Source organism: Carassius carassius, chromosome 40, assembly GCF_963082965.1.
Source record: "Carassius carassius chromosome 40, fCarCar2.1, whole genome shotgun sequence".
NCBI lineage: Eukaryota > Metazoa > Chordata > Actinopteri > Cypriniformes > Cyprinidae > Carassius > Carassius carassius.
The window spans coordinates 27,100,530-27,121,058 of record NC_081794.1 but is presented as its reverse complement, the minus strand read 5'-3'; the positions used below and the strand labels follow the sequence as shown (position 1 = coordinate 27,121,058).

General features: G+C 34.9%; 1 protein-coding gene across 1 annotated transcript in view; it reads left to right on the top strand.

Moving 5' to 3' along the window:
* Window positions 1-20,529, top strand: part of dock1 (dedicator of cytokinesis 1) — a 251,029-nt gene that overhangs the window by 176,582 nt on the left and 53,918 nt on the right. The window contains exons 30-33 of the mRNA XM_059532816.1: window positions 10,272-10,350; window positions 11,631-11,731; window positions 17,725-17,783; window positions 19,267-19,415. Coding sequence (XP_059388799.1) covers window positions 10,272-10,350; window positions 11,631-11,731; window positions 17,725-17,783; window positions 19,267-19,415 — 388 coding nt within the window. The remainder of the gene's footprint in view (window positions 1-10,271; window positions 10,351-11,630; window positions 11,732-17,724; window positions 17,784-19,266; window positions 19,416-20,529) is intronic.

The window sequence follows — 20,529 nt, the reverse complement described above, 5'->3', positions numbered from 1 at the left end:
CAGATAGCGTCATGCTACCGATAAATGAAGGCTGAGAAATGCATAATTTTAGTCGTTAATCAGACAGAACGAGCTTATTCGTATGATGATGATAAATTCGTCATGATTGACTTAGAATACTGTGGTGTGATGAGGTTTCCAAAAGCTTAAATTGAGCAGAAGTTCAGAACGATCTATTTAGGATTCAGAATGGCACAGGCAGCTTGGATTATTTACATTCTTCCATCGCTCAAATCGGAAAGTCTTTGTGTGCTGTTTTCACTTCAGGACTGAGAACGAGAGAAAACTGCGCCCTATGTAGTGTGCAAGGTGCTGTGGATTAGTGTGGATGTGTGCGGGGAATAGCGCTGTGCTCAGGCTCTCTAATGGGCTTACTGTAATCACTTTAGGACGGGTTTTATCCCGTGTGTCGTTCTGACCCATCCATCCCACACACCCACTCCACCGCTGACACCACACCAAACGCTCAATTAACACTGATTAGGGACCATTTAGCAAGTGTTTTTCTGTTGTTGTTTTTTTTTTAAACACTTTTTTTTAAGCTTTAGAGCGCTGGCTGGAAACCAGCAGTGTAGAAACGAGTTAATTAAACTCTTTACTAAACTTCTCCGTTTTCACTCGTGAATATTATTTATTAATGATGCAGTTGCATAGTACTTAGTGTAGTGTTAGTTTAGTAAAGTTTTGTCTTTTCGTCTTTTTTTTTTTGCATTCAACTACTTTTACAGAGCATGCAACATCAAATTCTTAAAATATAATTTTATATAACGTGAATATAACTTAATTAATATAAATATAATTCTATATATAATATAATACTTTGATCAAATATTTTCCCTTGAAGACTTGGTTTATGCAATATACCAGTGATACTAAAGGTCAAATTTTATTTTATTTTTAGTAATAATTTGTCATTTTAGTCAGTGGCGGTTATAAAAACATACTGAATAATAAAGAAAGTCACATTTGATTTCATATCATCTAGTTAGGATTCATTTAAAACATTAAGCATCGCTGCAGTATTTCATTTTTTTTTTCATTTCTTTCTTTATTACTTGCTTTTTTTATTATTATTATTTTTATTTTATGATCCATCCAGCCATCCACAATTCATACAAATTTGAAAAAGTGTGTAAAAAATAAAACTTACCTTAACTGCTGTTTATTGCTCAATATGATTAAAATATCAGTAGGTGATTTAACAGGTTACATTTATAATCAAGATAGTTTTCTTTTTACCAAGTGTTGTAGTTAGTCTAAGGCTTTTTAAGGTTTTTATGATTCATAGCAGCATAGCATTGTGAAACATTGTAGCATGTGTGTTAATTGCCATCTTGCAGTATCTTTGAAATCAGCTCAACCAATCAGCTTGTCTGTCTGTGGTAGCCATGTGGGAATAATTGGCTCTTTCTGTACTTCCCATGATGCATTGTGTTAGTCCTTACTACAGCCGTCCGCAGGGTTTTTGTGCAGTAAACAGTGTGTTTGTCTGTAATATTCCTTCTGGAGAACGTCTTTCCTCAGCACCGAGCGAATCGTCTAAAAGCCCAGAGCAGCCAGTGCTCTGTTTCCTGCAGGCCATCAGGTAGACCTGGTGTGTCTCTGAGGACAGCAGCAGTCTTCAGCATCAGCAGCTCTTCAGTGGATCATCGTGCCATGTGTTCACTGCAGCAGAAAATTGCCTGAGATGAGGAGAGTGAAAACCGGGAATTTAATAAACTGAGAATTTGCTCTCGTGGAGGGATGAGCAGCAGCAGGTGAAATGCTGATGTTAAACGTAAAGAAACACTCCCCAGTTAGTGATGTTTGCTAATGCTTTTATTTTATTTTATTTTATTTTATTTTATTTTATTTTATTTTATTTTATTTTATTTTATTTTATTTTATTTTATTTTATTTTATTTTATTTTATTTTATTTTATTTTATTTTATTTTATTTTATTTATTTATTTATTATTATTATTATTTTTATTAGGCTTTATTTTGTTTTGGTTTATCTGGATATTTAGTTTTATTTTTTTATTTTATATTGTTTTCTTTAGAAATATGAATATTTAATTTTCTGTTTATATGTTTTTTAAGTTATTTATTTATTTAACTTAAGCATGTAACTTAGTGTATGCTTATTCAGCATAATTTTTTTATTATTATTATTTTTATTTATTTATAAATGGATGCATATTTATTTAATTACCCAGACAAAGGTTTATTTTTTATTTAATGTAATTAAATTTTTAGTACCTTTTTTTACAGGCTTAATCTGTAATGCGTTTAAAAAGCATGGAATCCCTGAAATCATAACACCTTAACAACCACCGAGGTGATTTTCTTTTTTTTACATTTTATATATATATATGGGCAAGAACCACTCATGCTTCCTTCTAGAATATGCAAAAATCTAGTTTAGCATCATTATTACTCATTACCACATATTTGAGTCTGTTCCATTTTGGCGTCCGTGATGTTTTGTCTGTCGTGTTTTCCCTGTGGATGTTTGAATGCCGTTAACATTAGTAATCAGTTTGCATATTCATAGCTGTGCTGCGAGCTTCTTTACGCGGCTCTTCTGACGGAAAGCGTGACTCAGGGATGTTGTAAACGTGATGTAAATCTGAGCAGAAATGTGAAGCAGTGATGTAGAGAGTCTCTGTGGGAAGACGACGGTGACTCTCTGTCCTTTGTGCAGCATCAGCGCAGGCCAAATCTCTGTAAGTGGCAATCAAGCTGCTCGCTAAAAGCCTCCCACCGCTCTTAATTATTAATATTCATTTCCTGTTCAGACAGGACTACCTCATCTTCTCCGCCTCCCTCGTTCTCTCATCAGTTCTGTTCAATGACACACCGTTTGCAGGAGACAGGAGTAGACACAGCTACTTCTTTATTTCTTTCTTTTTTTCTTTTTCTTTATTTATTTTTTTATTTTTAATTCACTGGGAATGTGTGAAAAAGGAATTGGTCAAAAAGTGTATTTATGTTTATTTTTTATGCTTTTATTTGTGCTTAATTTATTTGTTTATTTGTTTATGGTTTTATTTATTTGTTTATTTATTTTTCATTCATATCTATTTATGTATAAATGTATTTATTCAGTCATTTAAAAATGTGTGCATTTATGTATGTATCTCTGTCCTGAATTCACAAAAGATTGGAAAAGTCTGGAAAATACAGAAATGTTGAACAAACAGTGTTTGTTTATTTATTTATTTTCTGTTCACAAAAGTCTGGAAACGTGGGGAAAAAAAAGTTCAATACTTGTGGAATTAATTAGTTTATTTATGCAATCATTTATGTATGTTTGTTTATTTATTTTTGCATTTTTATGTATTTATTGATTCATTCGTATATATTTTTATCATTCATTTTATTTATTTATTAATTTATTTTTGTTCTTATCTTTCTCTTTACCTCTATTCACAAAAGGGAACCATTTCTGTGGAACAAACAAAAGTGAAAAATGAATTCTTTCATTTATGAATTTATTTATACATCTGTTGATTCCTTCATTCCTGCTTTCTTTTAAATGTAGCCTGGATTCACAAAAGACTTAAAGTGTGAAAACTGGAAAGTTTATTGATATATTTGATATTATCTTTGTGTGTTCATTTATTTTCACCCTATTTTTCCTCCGTCTAATGACCTTTGGCTTGTTCGGTGAGTTTGTAAAGCTTTATTCTCTGTAGAGTTGTTTAGGAGTGATTTGTGCTACACAAATACATTTGGATGGAATTGAATTAATAATGTATGAATCTGTACTGCACAAAGCAGCAGTTTTGGAGCGACTGCTTCAACTGTTCAGGATTTATTCATTTATTTTGTCTGCCAAAGGCAACTATTTAACTGTTTCTCAAGTGCACATTGCCTATATAATTTTAATTTCATAGTCATGCTCCATATTAACTTGTGAAACAGTGTAAGTTTTGATTGTTCAGAAGGAAGTGTAGAGCTTTGTAAAGTTAATCAGATCCCTCTTATTGAACGGGCGGTGTTTCGGCTGCTGCGTGTGCACTGATTTCCAGTTTGGTCTGAAGCTGTGAGAAATCATGTGCATAAATATGCAGCGCTGATTAATTCACAAGATGAGGGTCGTATCCTAGAAGAGAACTGAGATTGCACTTCATAATAGCACATACGGAGGCCTGCGGGGGCCAAGAATAATTCTTTTTCTATCTTTATGCAAACTTATTTTATTTACAAACTTTTTTCAGTTGCAGAAGGCAGAGAAATGTCTGTACTGTATTATAATAATTTATTAGATGATAATGGTATAATACCTATTTTTTAATTCTTATATATTTAATCATTTTATTTGTTAGTTTAAAACAGTCACATCTGACATCGTATGGACATATATCTTTGATGGTCTATTTTTCATAAAGTTTGAAAGGTTTATTTTTTTATTAATAATACAAATGTATAATATATAAACAGTGCTGGATAGATTACTGACGAAGCACTTTGTTACCAATTTGTTACAAATTTCATTACAGAAATTGTAGCTTCTTTATGTAATGACAAATTTTTGATTACTTTCAGATTACTTTTGGCCTAACTCAATATAATATGAATTATATGTAGTCATATGATATGCATTTTAAAACATGCTTATATGTGTAATATAATTTAGACATACTCTAATAATCTACATACTGGTACTTAATATTTGGAAGCTGATTACATTATTCAAATTGCATGTAATCAGTTACTTCCCAGCACTATAAGTGTATTATATTTATATAAACCATTCACACACACACAAACTAATTTTTATTTTTATATATATATACAGTACAGACCAAAAGTTTGGAAACATTACTATTTTTAATGTTTTTGAAAGAAGTTTCTTTTGCTCATCAAGCCTGCATTTATTTGATCAAAAATACAGAAAAAACAGTAATATTGTGAAATATTATTACAACTTAAAACAACTGTTTTCTATTTGAATATACTTAAACAAAATAATTTATTCCTGTGATGCAAAGCTGAATTTTCAGCATCATTACTCCAGCTTCAGTGTCACATGTAACATCAGTCTGTCACATGATCATTTAGAAATCATTCTAATATTCTGATTTATTATGAGTGTTGAAACAGTTCTGCTGTCTAATATATTTGATCAATAAAAGGTTAAAATTCTAATAATATATATTCTAATAATATATTTTCTTTACTATCACTTTTTATCAATTTAACACATCCTTGCTGAATAAAAGTATTGATTTTATTTAAAAACAAGAAAGAAAAAAAAATGACTGACCCCAAATTACTGAGCTTGTAAATGGATGTTTTTGCAATCCTCTAATGCAGCAGAAATGCTTTTGAGTTTCATGGATCAGCAGACCAGTCAGAGTTATTAGATCTGACTGCAACACAAACACAAGCATCTGTTACTGAATCTTCATCAGCAGCGGTGAACGACGCGTGTGAAATCTGGTGGCGTGTCTGGTGTTTGCCCCCTTCGTGCTCCAGCGTGCAGGCTGATTGGTTTTAATTGTGAGGGGATGTCAGGCTCTTGGTGAAAATGAGGCTTGTCTTGCTCCGTTTGCATCCCAGACAGCTTTGTGGAGATCAGAGCCTGGCTGCTGTTTGCGTTTGGCTCACACGACTGCGTCTGCATCCATTGAATTGCTCTCGTCAGTGGCATTAAAGGGAAGAGTTCGAGGGATGTACTGAGGAATCATTAAAGTGGGATTTGTTTGACCTCACGGCCTTATATTGAGCAGCTGCAGCATTAGAGGAATCGTCTTTAACCGTCTTACACGGTTGTTGATCTTCTGATGCTCTGATGAACGGATAAACTGTGTTTCTGAGAGCAGTTCATCAGTCGCAGAATGTGTTTTTCTTGGCTTGTTGATCTGGTTTATTTAAAGAGGCAAAAGGAATTGATGAAACAGATCAAGTTTGACTGAAATTGATTGGATGAGCCACGTTTGAAGCCGTCTTTAAACCTGTCTTTAAATTCCCATGTGAATTTGATTTAAAAATAGCCTAAATTTGTCATTAAGAAAGTGTTTCTTAATCATGTACTATCATTTACAGACACCTGTGATGGAGGTGCCTGAATTTATTAGATTTCTTTGGATATATTTATATTTTATTATTTATATTTTTTATTATTTTATGGTTTCTTCATTTAATTTGTTTTTGTTTTATTATTTTTATTTTATTCTATTCTTTGTATTTTGTTTTATTGTGATGTTTTATGTTCTGTTTTGTTTTATTTTGTTTAGTCTTTTATATATTTATTTTCTTTAAGTTTGTTTGTTTTATTGAAAGTGTTCCTTCATCAATCACTGACATCTACAATAGAATGAATGTTTCCATGAATTTATCTGATCCTGTTTTATAATTTTTTGTTTTATTTAGTTTCAATTTATTTTGTTGTTTTATTTATTATTGTATTATTTTCTTTTACTTTTATATTTTTTGTTGTGATGTTTTGTTTATTTGTTTTATTATTGGATTTTTTTTTGTTTTGTTTTAAGTAATTTATTTCTATTTATTTTGTCATATTTTTGATTAAGTTTTTTTTTTTTTTTACGTTTTTAGAAATGTGTAATGTTTGTTTGTTTATTACTTATTTTAAAATGTTTTCCACAAAATACTTCAGTGATATACTTTAATTAATTCATGTATTTATCAGTACAAATTCACTCATTAGGATGATTATTTCTGCATGCTCAAAAACCACCAGGTGCCTGTGAAGTAGCCATAATGGAAAATAATGCAAATTCATTAACTGCTTTTAATATATGTAAATTAATCCTGTGAGTTAAAGGAATACAGTAGTTCAGCCAAAACTAAAATTGGTCATCATTTAGTGACCCTCATGACATTTCTCCAGGTGTTTTTTCCAGGTGTTCTGCTTGAGTCTCAGATGTGATTTAGAATGCCACGTCCTGATGTTCTGTAAGGTCACAGACGCAGTAAACCTTTAGTGTTCAGCAGACTAGAAAACACATCTGCTGTTCATCTGTACCAGTCTGTCCTGATCCTGCATCCTCCACTCCGTCTCAGTCGTCATTGTTCTAGTGAAGATATAGCAGAATAGTATTTTCATGAAAGTGAAACAGCAGCTTTAAAACATGACGTCTGGAGATTTTGGGCAGTTTGTTTTGAAAGAAATCGATGCTTTTATTCAGCATGGATGCCTTGAATTCATCAAAGGTGACAATAAAGACAAAAGACTGCTTTTTCAAACAAATGCTGTTCTTTTGGACTTTCTATTCATCAAAGACAAAAATATCCACAGAACGTCTGTTTTCAACATTGACAGTAGCAGCATATCATCATATTTTCATGATTTCTGAAGATGACACTGAAGACTGGAGTAATGATGCTGAAAATACAGCTGCACATCACAGAAATAAATGACACTTTGCAATATATTAAAATAGAAAGATTATTAGTTATTTAAAAATTTTCATAATATTTCATAATTCTACAGTTTCTACTTTATTTTTAATCAAGTAAATGCAGCCTTGGTGAGAAGAAGAGTCTTCTTTAAAAAAAAAAAAAAAACCTTACCAACCCAAAACCTTTGAACATCATTTGATGACAGACAGTGTTAGACTTTTACTTACTGTTGGCTTACTTACAGCCTTTTCTGCATGTTTAACTGAGATGGGAATGATATTTAAAACACACAGTTCACCTCAGGAAACTATAACCTATCTGCCTTCCAGAAGATTATGTTAACCAGTGATTTGTGTTATAATGGCAGACGCGGCAATCTATCATTTTGAGACAAAATGTATTTTTGACTGAAGAATAGAATATTCAATGGATGAAATGCAGTGTAGGTTATGAGCTTCTGCTGCATTTTGGTTTTCTTTCCTGTTCTTTACAGAGAGTTTGGTACTGCATGTTTGGAAGCTCTAAAACACTCATTTTCGATGCTAAAAATGATTTAAAATGTCACTTTATTTCAGTATTATGATCAGATGGCATGACTGGGTTCACACAAATGAAGCTGTTTTTTATGAAAGTCATTGTGCCTCACATTTCCACACAACAATAAAGAAATGTATTTATATCACACTAGTGGTTTATGTTATTATACACATAAATTATTCATAGAACTAATTGTGTATAAATAAAACATGCATTAATTGCACCAATATTCCAAACTTGGGTATTGTTTTTTTATGTTTTTGAAAATGCTTAATGCTCAAAGCTGAATTTATTTGTTAAAAAATACAGTAAAAACACTAGTATTGTGAAATACTATTACTGTTTTAGATAACTGGTTTCTATTTGAATATGTTGTCAAATGTCATTTATTCCTGTGATCAAAGCTGAATTTCCAGCATCATTACTCCAGCCTAAAGAAATCGTACTCATATGCTGATTTACTGCTCAAGAAACCTTTGATTATCAATGTTGAAAAAAATTGTGCTTCATATTTATTTATTTTTTTCAGGATTGTTTGATGAATAGAACGTTTTAAAAAATAAAATGAATTTATTTAAAAAATACATCTTTGGTAACATTATAAATGTCAGTTTTGATCAATAAAATGAATAATTTCTAAATAAAAGTATTAATGTATACACACACACACACACACACACAAACACACACATATATATATATATATATATATATATATATATATATATATATATACTGTATACACCAGTTAATTACTAAAATAAAATCACTTTTTTTGTTGTTCAATCCATCCCGCTTCATGATGCTCAATCTCACATTTAAATAATAAAAAGCAGTCCTACTCTTTGATAGCTGTGCACTGATGCATTTATCACAGTATCAACAATGGAGTATAATTTCCTAAGGCAACATATTGCTGCTTTCATCCACATCCTCATTTTGAGATTAAATCTTCCATCCGCTGTGACTAAAGTCTGTAGTCTGTCATCAGTCTGTCTGTCCATCTGTTGATTCAGTAAAGCTCACTTGCATTATTAATGTCTGCAGTCACATTAAGCAGTCATTTTTCAGCAGCTCATTATAAACAGATCGTATCGGTTGGCCCTGATGAGAAACTCTCCGTCTCTCCGTTACAATGCAGGAGTCAAATGTCCTCCAGATCCGGGATGTTAGCGCTCGCTCGCACTCTTTATCTTAGTCAATCAGAAATTTATTTGGTTTGTATCGCGCCGCCCTGCTCTAGATTAAAGGATGATTAATAAGGCTTCAGATGCGTTTACACAGCCAGAGCCTTTTAAGACGACTTACAATCCAGTGGCGCTAATGAGATGTCAAACATCTGACAGACGCTCACACACGAGGGGTCAGGCGTTAACATCACCGCTCACACTTTCATGGTGGAAATTAATAATAAGAAACTTGTCCGATCTACTTCAGCTGGTGACTTTTGACACTTGATATTGAAGCATCGGCTGGTTGTTTCTCAAGTGTCCTCACATAACAGTTTGAAGAAGTTGGACTAAGAACAGCTGAACATGAAATAAAAATTAAACTATTTAATTTCCTAATACATGCTCCTTGTCATGTGGGTGTTCATTAAAACTAATTAATAAATGCATTTATTTATTTATTATTATGTAGCTTTTCATCATATATATATATATATATATATATATAACATGTAACTTGTCTATTAGTGAAATTATGTTCTTGGTTTTATGTGTTATTTTAAAGGAGTGTCTTTATTTTAATACGATTTTATTTATTTATTTATTTTTTTTGGTGAAGTCGGCATGTTTTGCTTGCTGTACTTCCAGCTTATGTGTCTTGAGACTCCTGCTCTCTGTTGGGAAATGATAGGAAAGGCCTACATTATATTAATTTACAGGACTGCTACTCAAATGATGTCACATTACAGATGTGAAATGATTTGGCCGTTCAGCGCTTTGAGTCTGTTCATCCCGGTTTGACTCCTCTCCATTGTCTTTCTCCTTTTTTACAGTGGTGACGCAGTTAGAGAAGTATATAAAGATTTCATGTTCTCTCTCAGTTCATTAGAGACAGGCTTTATTGAACTAAGTGGATAGAATGTTTTTTAGTCTCTCTGATATCCTCCTAATGTGGTCTCAGTGTGGCGGAGTTAAAGACCCGTGATTAAATTTATCATCTGTAGTTTATGTGCTTTCTCTCCGCACGCTGAACGTGGCTGTAGTTCTGTCAGGAATGACATTATTCTGTGTTTAACTGGCTGTGTTTATGGTTCATTGTTAAGAACAAATGCGCTCATTTAAATGTGACAATAAATGGATGAATTATGGCTGTGCTAGTTCTCGTTGAACAGACAATGAGTGGCTAAAGTGATTTTTTTTCTCTGATTCTAGAGTCTTCCTGCGAGCCATCAATCAGTACGCCGCTGTACTCAGCAAGAAGTTCCTCGATCAAACCAACTTTGAGCTTCAGGTGAGACTTCAACTTCAGTAGAGCTTCTATTAATGTATTGCTTGACACAAACGAGGAGATGTTGGTCCCCATCCACTGCCAGTATGTGCTCAAGAAAAAATATCAGTGTGGAATGACATGAGGGCAAGTTTACGTAGTCCTGGTCATGTGCATTTATGTATGTACTGCATGTATTTATATATTTATTAATTCATTCATTCATTCAAACTTGGTTGGCCTCTAAAACTACTTTCCTTTTCAGCTGAAATAACTTTGAACAGTTAAAATGGATGTAATGTAAAAAGTTTGTATGTTGGCTTTATATAATACAGTATTTATTGAATGCATTTGTTTTATAAATACATGTTATTAATTTATTTTCCTTTTTTATAATTTATTTATTTTACATTTATTTGATTTGTCATTTGGTTTTATTTATCATTTACAAAGATTTTTCTTTTGACATACTTTTAGATAATAATGCTAATTGGCTGTAATGTACATAATCTGTTTATATTAGGTTTTATATTGTAGTACATTTATTAAATGTATTTATGTTATACAATTCAGTTCCTTGATATGAATAATATTCTAATAATTTACTTTACTTTTGTGTTTTGCATATAATCTAAAGAAGAAACCCACCTACAAAGTTTCTTTTGTTTTCACTTTCATCTTGGGTGAACAATAATGTTTTAAAAATATGTAATGTAAATAATGAGTGTTTACTTCATCTATGATGTCTGCATTACTTTTGTTGTCATTTAATTACATTATTTGTAAAGTTATACCACCTAAACCGAGTCGCGGTTTGTGTTCAATGCTAGAAAGAAAAAAACAGGTGAACTGTCTGTTTAATACTGTACCTGTATGATGCATTAAGACTAGGTGTGCTACCAGAAAACAACAACAAACAACATATAATCTTATTTATGAAAAGCACTTTTGGCCATGGATTATTACATTTCTCTTCAGAATAACTTCAGCTCTTCTCTGAGCTTTGTGCTCATGTTGGTTGTTGCTATTTGGTGGTTATTCTTATCCCCGTCTTTGTTTTTACCCTTTTTATTTTTTTTAAATGAATCATTATTTTGAAATAATTGTTGAGTGGCATCAGTGCTTTAAATAGCAGTGTGCGCACAGACTGTTGTTGCTCATACTTATTGTTCGATCTCATTGCTCATACCTTGTTCAAATCTTTCACACTAAGTGTTAAACTAGTCTTCATAACCCATTCATCATTATCTGTTGTTGCCTTGATGAGCATAACTTTAATAACTGATCTCTCCCTTTTCTCTCAGCTGTGGAATAACTACTTCCATCTCGCTGTGGCATACCTTACCCAGGAGTCTTTGCAGCTGGAGAACTTTTCGAGTGATAAACGAGCCAAGATCTTCCACAAGTAAGCAGTGGCGGTTCTACATTGAAATACACCCTGGGCGAGACCCCTTTCGAGCACCCCCCCCGCCACCATACACACACACACACACACACACACACAAAAATAAACAAAGTTCTGCACAAACAGTTATATTTTATTATAACAACATAAGTGGTAATTTATTAACTATTGCAATTTAAACAGCAAACACACTTTTTAAGGTGCACAATTTCCACCTCCAACATTGCCAAAGGACAATTAACACCATTCTGCACAAAATATGAGTATAAGTTATCAGAACTTAAATAAATATACACTATATTAATATGCCAAAAATATATACAATCAGATATATAAAAAGTAACAAAAGCAGAGAGCAACAATATTATCAACAAAAAATATTAAGAATATTTGGGCTTCTCCATCAGTGAGACCATCTAATGACCACTGACAACTGTTCTGTGTGGCTTATATCTGGGGTGCAATCCAAAATTATTGAAAAAAACTTTGCCTGCTTGATGTCATCCACTATAGCAGATATGATTTTGCTGCTCAACAAATCAATCAGCTCATTCTGCACATGATGGCCTAGGTAGCTGTTATGACTTGCTGTTCCTCTTTTGACACGGTTAAGGTGATCTTTCATGATGGGATCAAGCCTGGCCATAAGTTCGACCTCTTTGAGGAAGTTCCCATTTGATGGTGTGAACAGTTTTTCTGTGTGAACGAGTAATTTCGAATAACCAGTGACTGCACGATAGCAGTGAGACGTGTCAGCACTGCTCTCCATCTCACCCTTTCAGCCTCCAGAAGTGCCATCTCCTGCTTATCAATAGTTGTCCCACTTTTTAACCTCACTGACAGTTCCTTCCATGCTTTCATGCAATTGAGGTGTTCTGTACTGTTTTCATGTGATGTGAGATAATTGCTTGCATGTTTCCAATTTGCCATTCCTGCACTTGTTAAATTGATGTTCCTCTTGGAAAACAATTTGCAGCAGAAGCAAAAGAGGCTGTTGTTCTTAATTGAATAAATCAGCCAACTTCTTGCCATCTTTTCACCACTTACTAATGTTTTCTTAAAATATTGGTGGTGGCAACTTCTCCCATCACTCTCATTCCTACTGAAAACAAAGCCAGGTGGAACCTTACTTGGTCCTCTGTGAACCAGCTCAGTCCGAATCCTGTCAGTCAGATGTGAGGGCCAGTTAGCAGGGTCAGTTGACAGAGGCTCATCCTCACCAGTGGGGCTCAGTGGAGGTTCAGCTCCAGGCATTTCTATCAGACAGCATATTGGCATATTACTCAAAACACATAGCAGTGAAAAAACATAGTCCTACTCATAAATTATCAGAAATATTAAAATTACATTAAATTGCAGTTGTCCAGTTGTCTTGTAGCCTACACACACACACACACACACACGATATGCACACCTGAAAGCTCATGCTGGGGAGAAGTAGAGGCAAAGAGGTCTTTATCCTCAATATCAGATATTTGTGGAGACATATGTGTATCGGAGGAGGTGGTTGGCTCATCCTGACCAGTGGCAGAGGATGCTCCAAAATATTTTAGAAGTGCCCCTGAAATTGCAATTGAATTGCATTTGAAATCAAAAGACCATAGGATAATGTTTTATAAAGCTAAAACAGCCTGGGGTCAAATTGACTCAAAACATAATAGAAGGGTTACATAAACATGCTCTTACACACTAAATGTCTGTCATTACACGCTATCCTCCTAGACCCGGAAAAAAAACTTTTTTTTTTTTTTGACATGACCCCCCCCCCCATGTCATCACATTGTTTAGAGCATAGAAACAAATGGTAATAAAATGGAAAATGGAAATAAAATGACTTTAAATTATATGTATAGACAAAAACAATGGGATTTTATTTTTTAATCACCAAAAACTTTTTGGGTTTCAAAAAGTTTTCAACCAAAATTTGTATATTAATCTAACTTTCATGGAGGAACCATTAGCTCTTTGGTTACTGTCTCAAATTCTATGCATGACACACTCTTAGTTATGACTTGTATTCTTAGGAAACTATACTTAGCATACTGTGTAGCAAATAAATAGCAAATGTTCGTCTTTAACCTACAGATTTGAAAATGCCGTTGGTTATTTACAGGGCCTAACGTTAAACCAACTGATGGAAATGATAACTGAACTTGTAACAGTTTTATTGCAAAGCACAATATTATAAATTAGTTCTTGTGATTGAGTTGAAACTAAATTATTGTTGTATAAGCATAGCAAGCATCATAGCAAAAAGGCTAACAAAGAGTTATACCCACCACCAATTAACATTAGCCCTTCATTCATGAAATGGATACTGTAATCATACAGAGAGAGAGAACATAGTTGCATACCTTTATCTTTTGCTCGTTTCTCCTCTTCTTCTTTTCTTTTTTTTCGAAATTGGGCACCTGATGGCTTTGACCTTTCTTCTCCATCTCTGTTTATTTGGCACTCGACAATCAACAGATTTCCCATCCCCCCAACTGTCACTCACGACCTCACGACCAGAAGTCAAAACTAAACCAATTCACCTTGATGACCGCATAATCGTTTTGTATTACCTAGTTTCATTTGCAGGAACTATATGCCTGTATTATAACATTATGAATGAAATGTGCGTTATTTGGAAGAAAGTCGAGGTGTGTGACTGATTTTAGTCTATTATCAATTATATTAATAGTGTGGATTCCCCCCCGCCCTGTCCGTTCAATTTGAGAGACCCAGAGGTGAAATGTCACCAGCGCCTCTCGCCCCGCCCCCTTTTACACGTTTCTCACAATACACAGCTTCTGTGCATTGTACATTTTCAGCAAGCAGGGGCGCCGGCAGCTGCAGGGAGCGCCAATTTGCCAATTCCACACACAGTGAAATGATATAAATGATGAAAAACCGTTTCGCGACGCAGAGGTTTTTTTTTTTAATCTGCTCGTGCTGCCGCCCCCAATGTGTCACGAAAAAATGACGCCCCGGGCGGCTGCCCGGTTCGCCCGTGCCTAAAACCGCTACTGCAAGTAAGCATTTGTATCACAGACACCTACCCACAATGCACTGCTGCATAATACGGATCATTCATTCAGCCTCAGGCCATTCATGATGTAGATGAGTTTTTTGTCATCAGATCAGATTTTGCAGAAATGTAGCATGCCATCATTTGCTCAGCAGCGGATCCTCTGCAGTGGATGGGTGCCAATCAGAGTCCAAACAGCTGATAAAAACATGACGATAATGCACACCATTCCAGTCCAACAATTAACATCTTAAGAAACAAATCCAAACATTATGATGTTTTAAACCATTGTGTCTGGATAAAATACAGTCCTCCATCCATAATATTGCTTCCTCCTATTGAAAATGCAGTCTAATCTGAATCAGGAGAGAAATCTGCACAGATTAAGCACTGTTTACAAGCCAAAACAGATTTAAACACACTTCTCAAAGCTACATTTCTCCAAATCTGTTCAGATGAAGAAACAAACTCATGTGCATCTTAAATGAACATTTTCGGCAATCTAAAATTTTTGGGTGAATTGTTCCTTTAATTGGGTGAATTGTCTGCTGTTGGTGTTCGCCCGTGGCATGAGCTCGTTCTCACTGTCTGTCAGGACTCTTCAGCCTCTGGAATCACACGGCTTCTCAAGCAGCTTCTTCTCACGAACATGAACACATGTTTCCTAAACCACCCAGTTTCTCAGGACATGCAGTGCTGGTGTCAGTAACAAAACCTCGTCCTTGAAGGCGGGTTTTTTTTGTTTTTTTTTGGTTTTGGTTGAATTCACAGGAATTGAATAACCAGTGACCTCAGCACCGGGCTTTTCTTTTTCTCAGTAGAAAAATATGATAATTACATATACAGTATTTTTCAGATAGATTTGACCTGTACAGTAGTAGATTGGATTTATCTTCATTTATCTAATTATTGGATATTTAATATTGTTGAATTATTATTATTTGCTTATTTCCCCATCATCTAGCACTAACTTAAAGGGAAATTGAAAGATTTAACCCTTAATGAGTGTCTCTTTACACATTCTTGCCCTTTAAGAGCGATTTGCTAAGAACGTAGTGATGGATTAAAATTACTATTTTTTATTTATATTTAGTAAAACAGCATCAGAATTTAAACAATAACTAAATTCTGCCAGTAATTTTTATTGGGCGTAATAAGTAATAATTTCTAAGTAATTTATCAATAATAGTCCATAACATGAAAATAATTCAACTAGATTTTAATGTCACATTCCTTAAAAAATAAAAAATAAATAGTTCACTGAAAAATATGTTTTGTGGCGTGGAAATGTCAAATCTGAATATTCTAATATTCTGCACTTCCTCAAAGGAAAAATGTTCTGTGGATGAGCAGTTGATGTTTTTGGGTGAACGGTTTAATTTTAAAACCAAACACGCAGAGCTCAACACACTGTCAGCTGTAATGGAGTTTAATTTGTTTACTTGCTGACAGCATTTCAACCTGATTACACTTCATGTCCTGGAATTCTACAAGAAAAATCACAAATAAAGCAGCACATGGCTGGCATTTTGAGGGCTTTCATCAGAAAAAGTGCTGATGTGTTGAGGACACCTCGTCTCATATTTCGAAAAATCTGTTGGGCTGTTCTGTCTTTGTTCTCCGGTGCTGTCTTTCATCAGTGCGTTCTCTCTGTGTTCTGCTGGAGGTGTTGTGCTGACCTGAGAGAGGCTGCTGCTGACTCTTCACTGTTGTTTTTCTCCTCATTCTGTCTCTCCGAGCCCAAACTTCACTGGCATCACAGTGAAGGATCATCAGGCCAAAGCTTTCACCCGCTCAGAAATACACTGATCTCTTACTGGAGAGCCTTTGAGCAGTGGCTTTATGAAACTCAGCAGCAGATGCTTGATGCTGCGGGTTTGCCAGACCCTTCTCACACTGTTTCTAAGGTGTTCTGGGCGGCAGTAGACCGTTCCACTGTGGTCTTTAGGACTAGGGATTTTTTTTTGTCTGATCTGTAGAGATGACTTGTGTTTTGATCCGTGTGAGCAGGAAAAGAGCAAACAGCACTTACAGTATAGAACAGGAGCGGGTATCCCTCACACTCCTTGGTCTGTCGCTGTGTGCCGTTCGCATCTCATTCAGCGAGCGTCCCGTGGGCTGACAGGTGTGAGTGTTAACAGACTCGGCTTCCTCTTCTGTACGAGTGCAAGGACACACTGTCTGTCTGCCTCTCTCGCTCTGTCACCCCGGACACTGGAGACACAAATTATAAAGCAGTGCTTAGCAGGAAACAGGCAGAGCCATGGAGAGAGACAGGGAGGTGAAGGAGGAGGGCTACAGGAAGTGAAGGAGGTGAAGTAATTAAGAGAGCGGGTCAGTGGAGTCAGCATGTGAATGGAAAGATCAGACAGGGAAAATGAAGTGTCCGAGAGGAGTGTGAGCAGAAACATTCACTATCTGCATCTGAGATGCGTGCTATTACCAGGGTTATTACAGGTTTATAAACATGTACTGTAGCTTTACTGTGTGTTAACTGAGCTCCGACGCGTCTCGTCCTTGTCTTCATAAATTACCACTGGAAGAGAGCGTACTGATAAAGCAATCAATGGTGGCTCAGAATTCAGCCGAGGGCCACAGGCGTCCCAAAATGTCAGCATGTGATGACAGCGCTAATGAATGGATGCCAGGCCCGCGGAGGTAAAGCATAAGGGATCTGTCGTTTACTTCACACTTTCTTTGAACGAGAGCACCGTTTCGAAACGTGTCTGCACTCTCATCTTCTTCCTAAACTCTTTTGACATTAATTCTGAACAGCTTCTGCCCCTCTTTCTGAATCGCAGATCATCCGTTCGCTTCCGATCGGACAGTATCGTGAGGGAGGCTAGCAAACCATAATTGTTTCCAATTCCAGGAGAATAAATTGAAATGTTCTGTCAGATATTTTGTGGTCTTCATACCTCTGACTTTATGAAGACATCTTGCTAAAATCTTTTTCTTATAGCTTTATATTTCTCTTTTACAGGTATCAAGACATGAGGCGACAGATTGGCTTCGAGATCCGAGACATGTGGTACAACCTGGGTGAGCCCACCTTAAAGGGAACATTATTAAATCAGACAAAAATAGACTGTATCTGTCTGCAAGTTATTTATGATACGTGTTCATTCATTATTGCATTTCTTAAATACTTCACAATCTGCTTGTTTTTGTATAATGTATTATTTTTGTATAGTTTTTGCATAGTAGCTCAGTGAAGTAACTGCAAATCATTCTATATTCTCACATGATTTTCAGCTCAAAATCACGATTTCATGTGTTTAACAGAGCTGTTTTTTTAGTAGAGTACAAATTAAAGATGCAGCCAAAATAAAAGATTGTCTTTTTTAAAACCATATTTGACAGCTTTCAGCCTATCTATATATATAAGTCACCTTTTTGTGCAATTAAATCACTGTTCAAGGTTTTTGAACATTTTTGAAATCTCTTCTGCTCACCAAGACATTATTTTTTTTAAAAAGACAGTAAAAACAGTAAAATTATAAAATAATATTACTAATTAAATCAACAGATTTCTAGGTGAATATATTGTTAAATATAATTTATTCCTATGATCAAATCTGTATTTTCAGCATCATTCATCCAGTCTTCAGTGTCACATGATCTTCAGAAATCAGAATAATATACTGATTTGCTGCTTAAGAAGTATTTCTTCTCATATTTTTACTAACAATAATAGAGTGATACTTTAGTTTCATTATATTTTGAATAAAAGCATTAAGTTCTTTAAAAAATAATAATAGTAATAAATCAAAACACATGTAAAATGTATTACTTTTTTTTTAGATGCTTTGTGAAAGGCTCAACCCCCATGTGTCCCGAAAAATCACGGCCTCTTTAAAAGGTTTCCCAGCTTCGACACACCATCTTCTGTATGGATTATTTTTGGAAGGCTTGCGTCTGGCACATTTGCATTGCCTCCAGTTTTAGCTCTGATTCAAGCGGGTTATTCTTCCACCGAGACACCTCACGGTTATTTAGAGGCATGCAAACGGAAAAGCTCTGAAAGTGAAGGTGCTAATTAGTGGCAGGACAGTTGAGGAAGTACCTCTGTTTAAGTATTTTCAGCTCCCACGTTTCTCTGTGAAGGAATTTTTGCCACCTCACGCCTTTGGTTGTTCATTACCTGGCGGCGTTGGATAGCGGGTTTAGTCACAGACACCAGAGATTCAGAGATGTTGGGCTGAATTCAGCACTGTGATTGCACGAAACTCTGAAGATTAGCAGAGCTCAGATGAAAGTCTGTCTTTTGAGAGCTTTGGAAATCGTGCCTCTGAAATAAAAGTTGTACAAAGCTCACCAAAATACATAAAAGTTGTTGTTAGACACACATGGAAAGAAGCTCCCAGAAGCTGGGAGTTGATATTCTTGTGCTGCTGCACCTGCCGGCAAAAATATCAGAAACAGATCCTGTGTGTACGAAAAAAAAACACACACCGAAAAGATCTTTAACAAATAAACTGAAGGATTCAGGCATGCTAATTGGTATCTTCTCAACATCCTGCAGGTCCACACAAAATCAAGTTTATCCCGGAGATGGTGGGTCCGATTCTGGAGATGACGCTGGTTCCTGAGATCGAGCTGCGTAAAGCCACCATTCCCATCTTCTTTGACATGATGCAGTGCGAGTTTCACTTCAGACGCTGCTTCCAGACGGTCAGTTCTCACAGACAGTGGGATTGCGGTGATAAATGCACCCTCATTTGCATACTTGTACTGCATACTAATAGTACAGTTCATGGGATAGTGCACTACTGTTTAAAATTTTGTTGTCAGGAAACATTTTTTTTCAATTTTGTGCTAACAATATGCATTTATTTGATCAAAAATACAGTAGAAACTGTGAAATATTATTCCAATTTAAAATGACTGGTTTCTATGTCAACATAAATGAACATGCAATTTATTTATTGTGATATAAAGCTAGATTTTCAGCATCATTACTCCAGTCTTCAGTGTCACATAATTCTTCAGAAATCATTCTGATATGCTGATTTGCTGTTTAGCTCGTTATTTTTTTTAGTGTTTTTATTACATTTATTTATTTATTTTTTGATGAATAGAAATATCACGTTTGAAGTAGAAATCTTTTGTACCATTTTGAATAGCTTTACTTTTATTTATTTGTTTTAAGTTTAATGCATCGTTGCTGAGTAAAAGTATATAATTCTTGAAAGAAAAAGATAAAAAAAATGACTGACCACAATAATTGACAAAGGGTTTATTGGTAGTGCATTTAAAGTCATTTTTAGTGATTTTAGTGTCACGATACCAACATTTCAGTAGAAATGCTCATGTCAAATACAAAAAAAAAAAGATTTTATTAGCACAGCAAAAATAATATGCTGCAGAACATATTAAAATGGTGTTTGTCAGAAATGAAACATCGCTTCTGGTTTTTAAAGTGATTATTCAAGTAAAAAGACAGTCGCAGTGCTCTTCATAGAGCATGTGTGCAGATGCACATGTGAGCATTCAAACATTTTCATTCGAAAAACAGTTCATTTGCATTCTTCTAACATACTGTAGTTCAAGATCTGCAAGTTCTGTTGTGGCATACTATCTAGTGTACTAATTAGGATGCAGCCCGCATTCCACATCCCACAGAGATCTGCATCTAAGTTCACTACTGGAAGATTATGGATTCCCTGCCTCCTCTGATATGCTTTGCTTTTATGATAATCTATATATGCGAGAGTGTCTTTGGACTGATGATGCTGCAGCTTCAGTTTGATCTGAAATCTCTCACAGGTTCAGCGAGTATTTGACG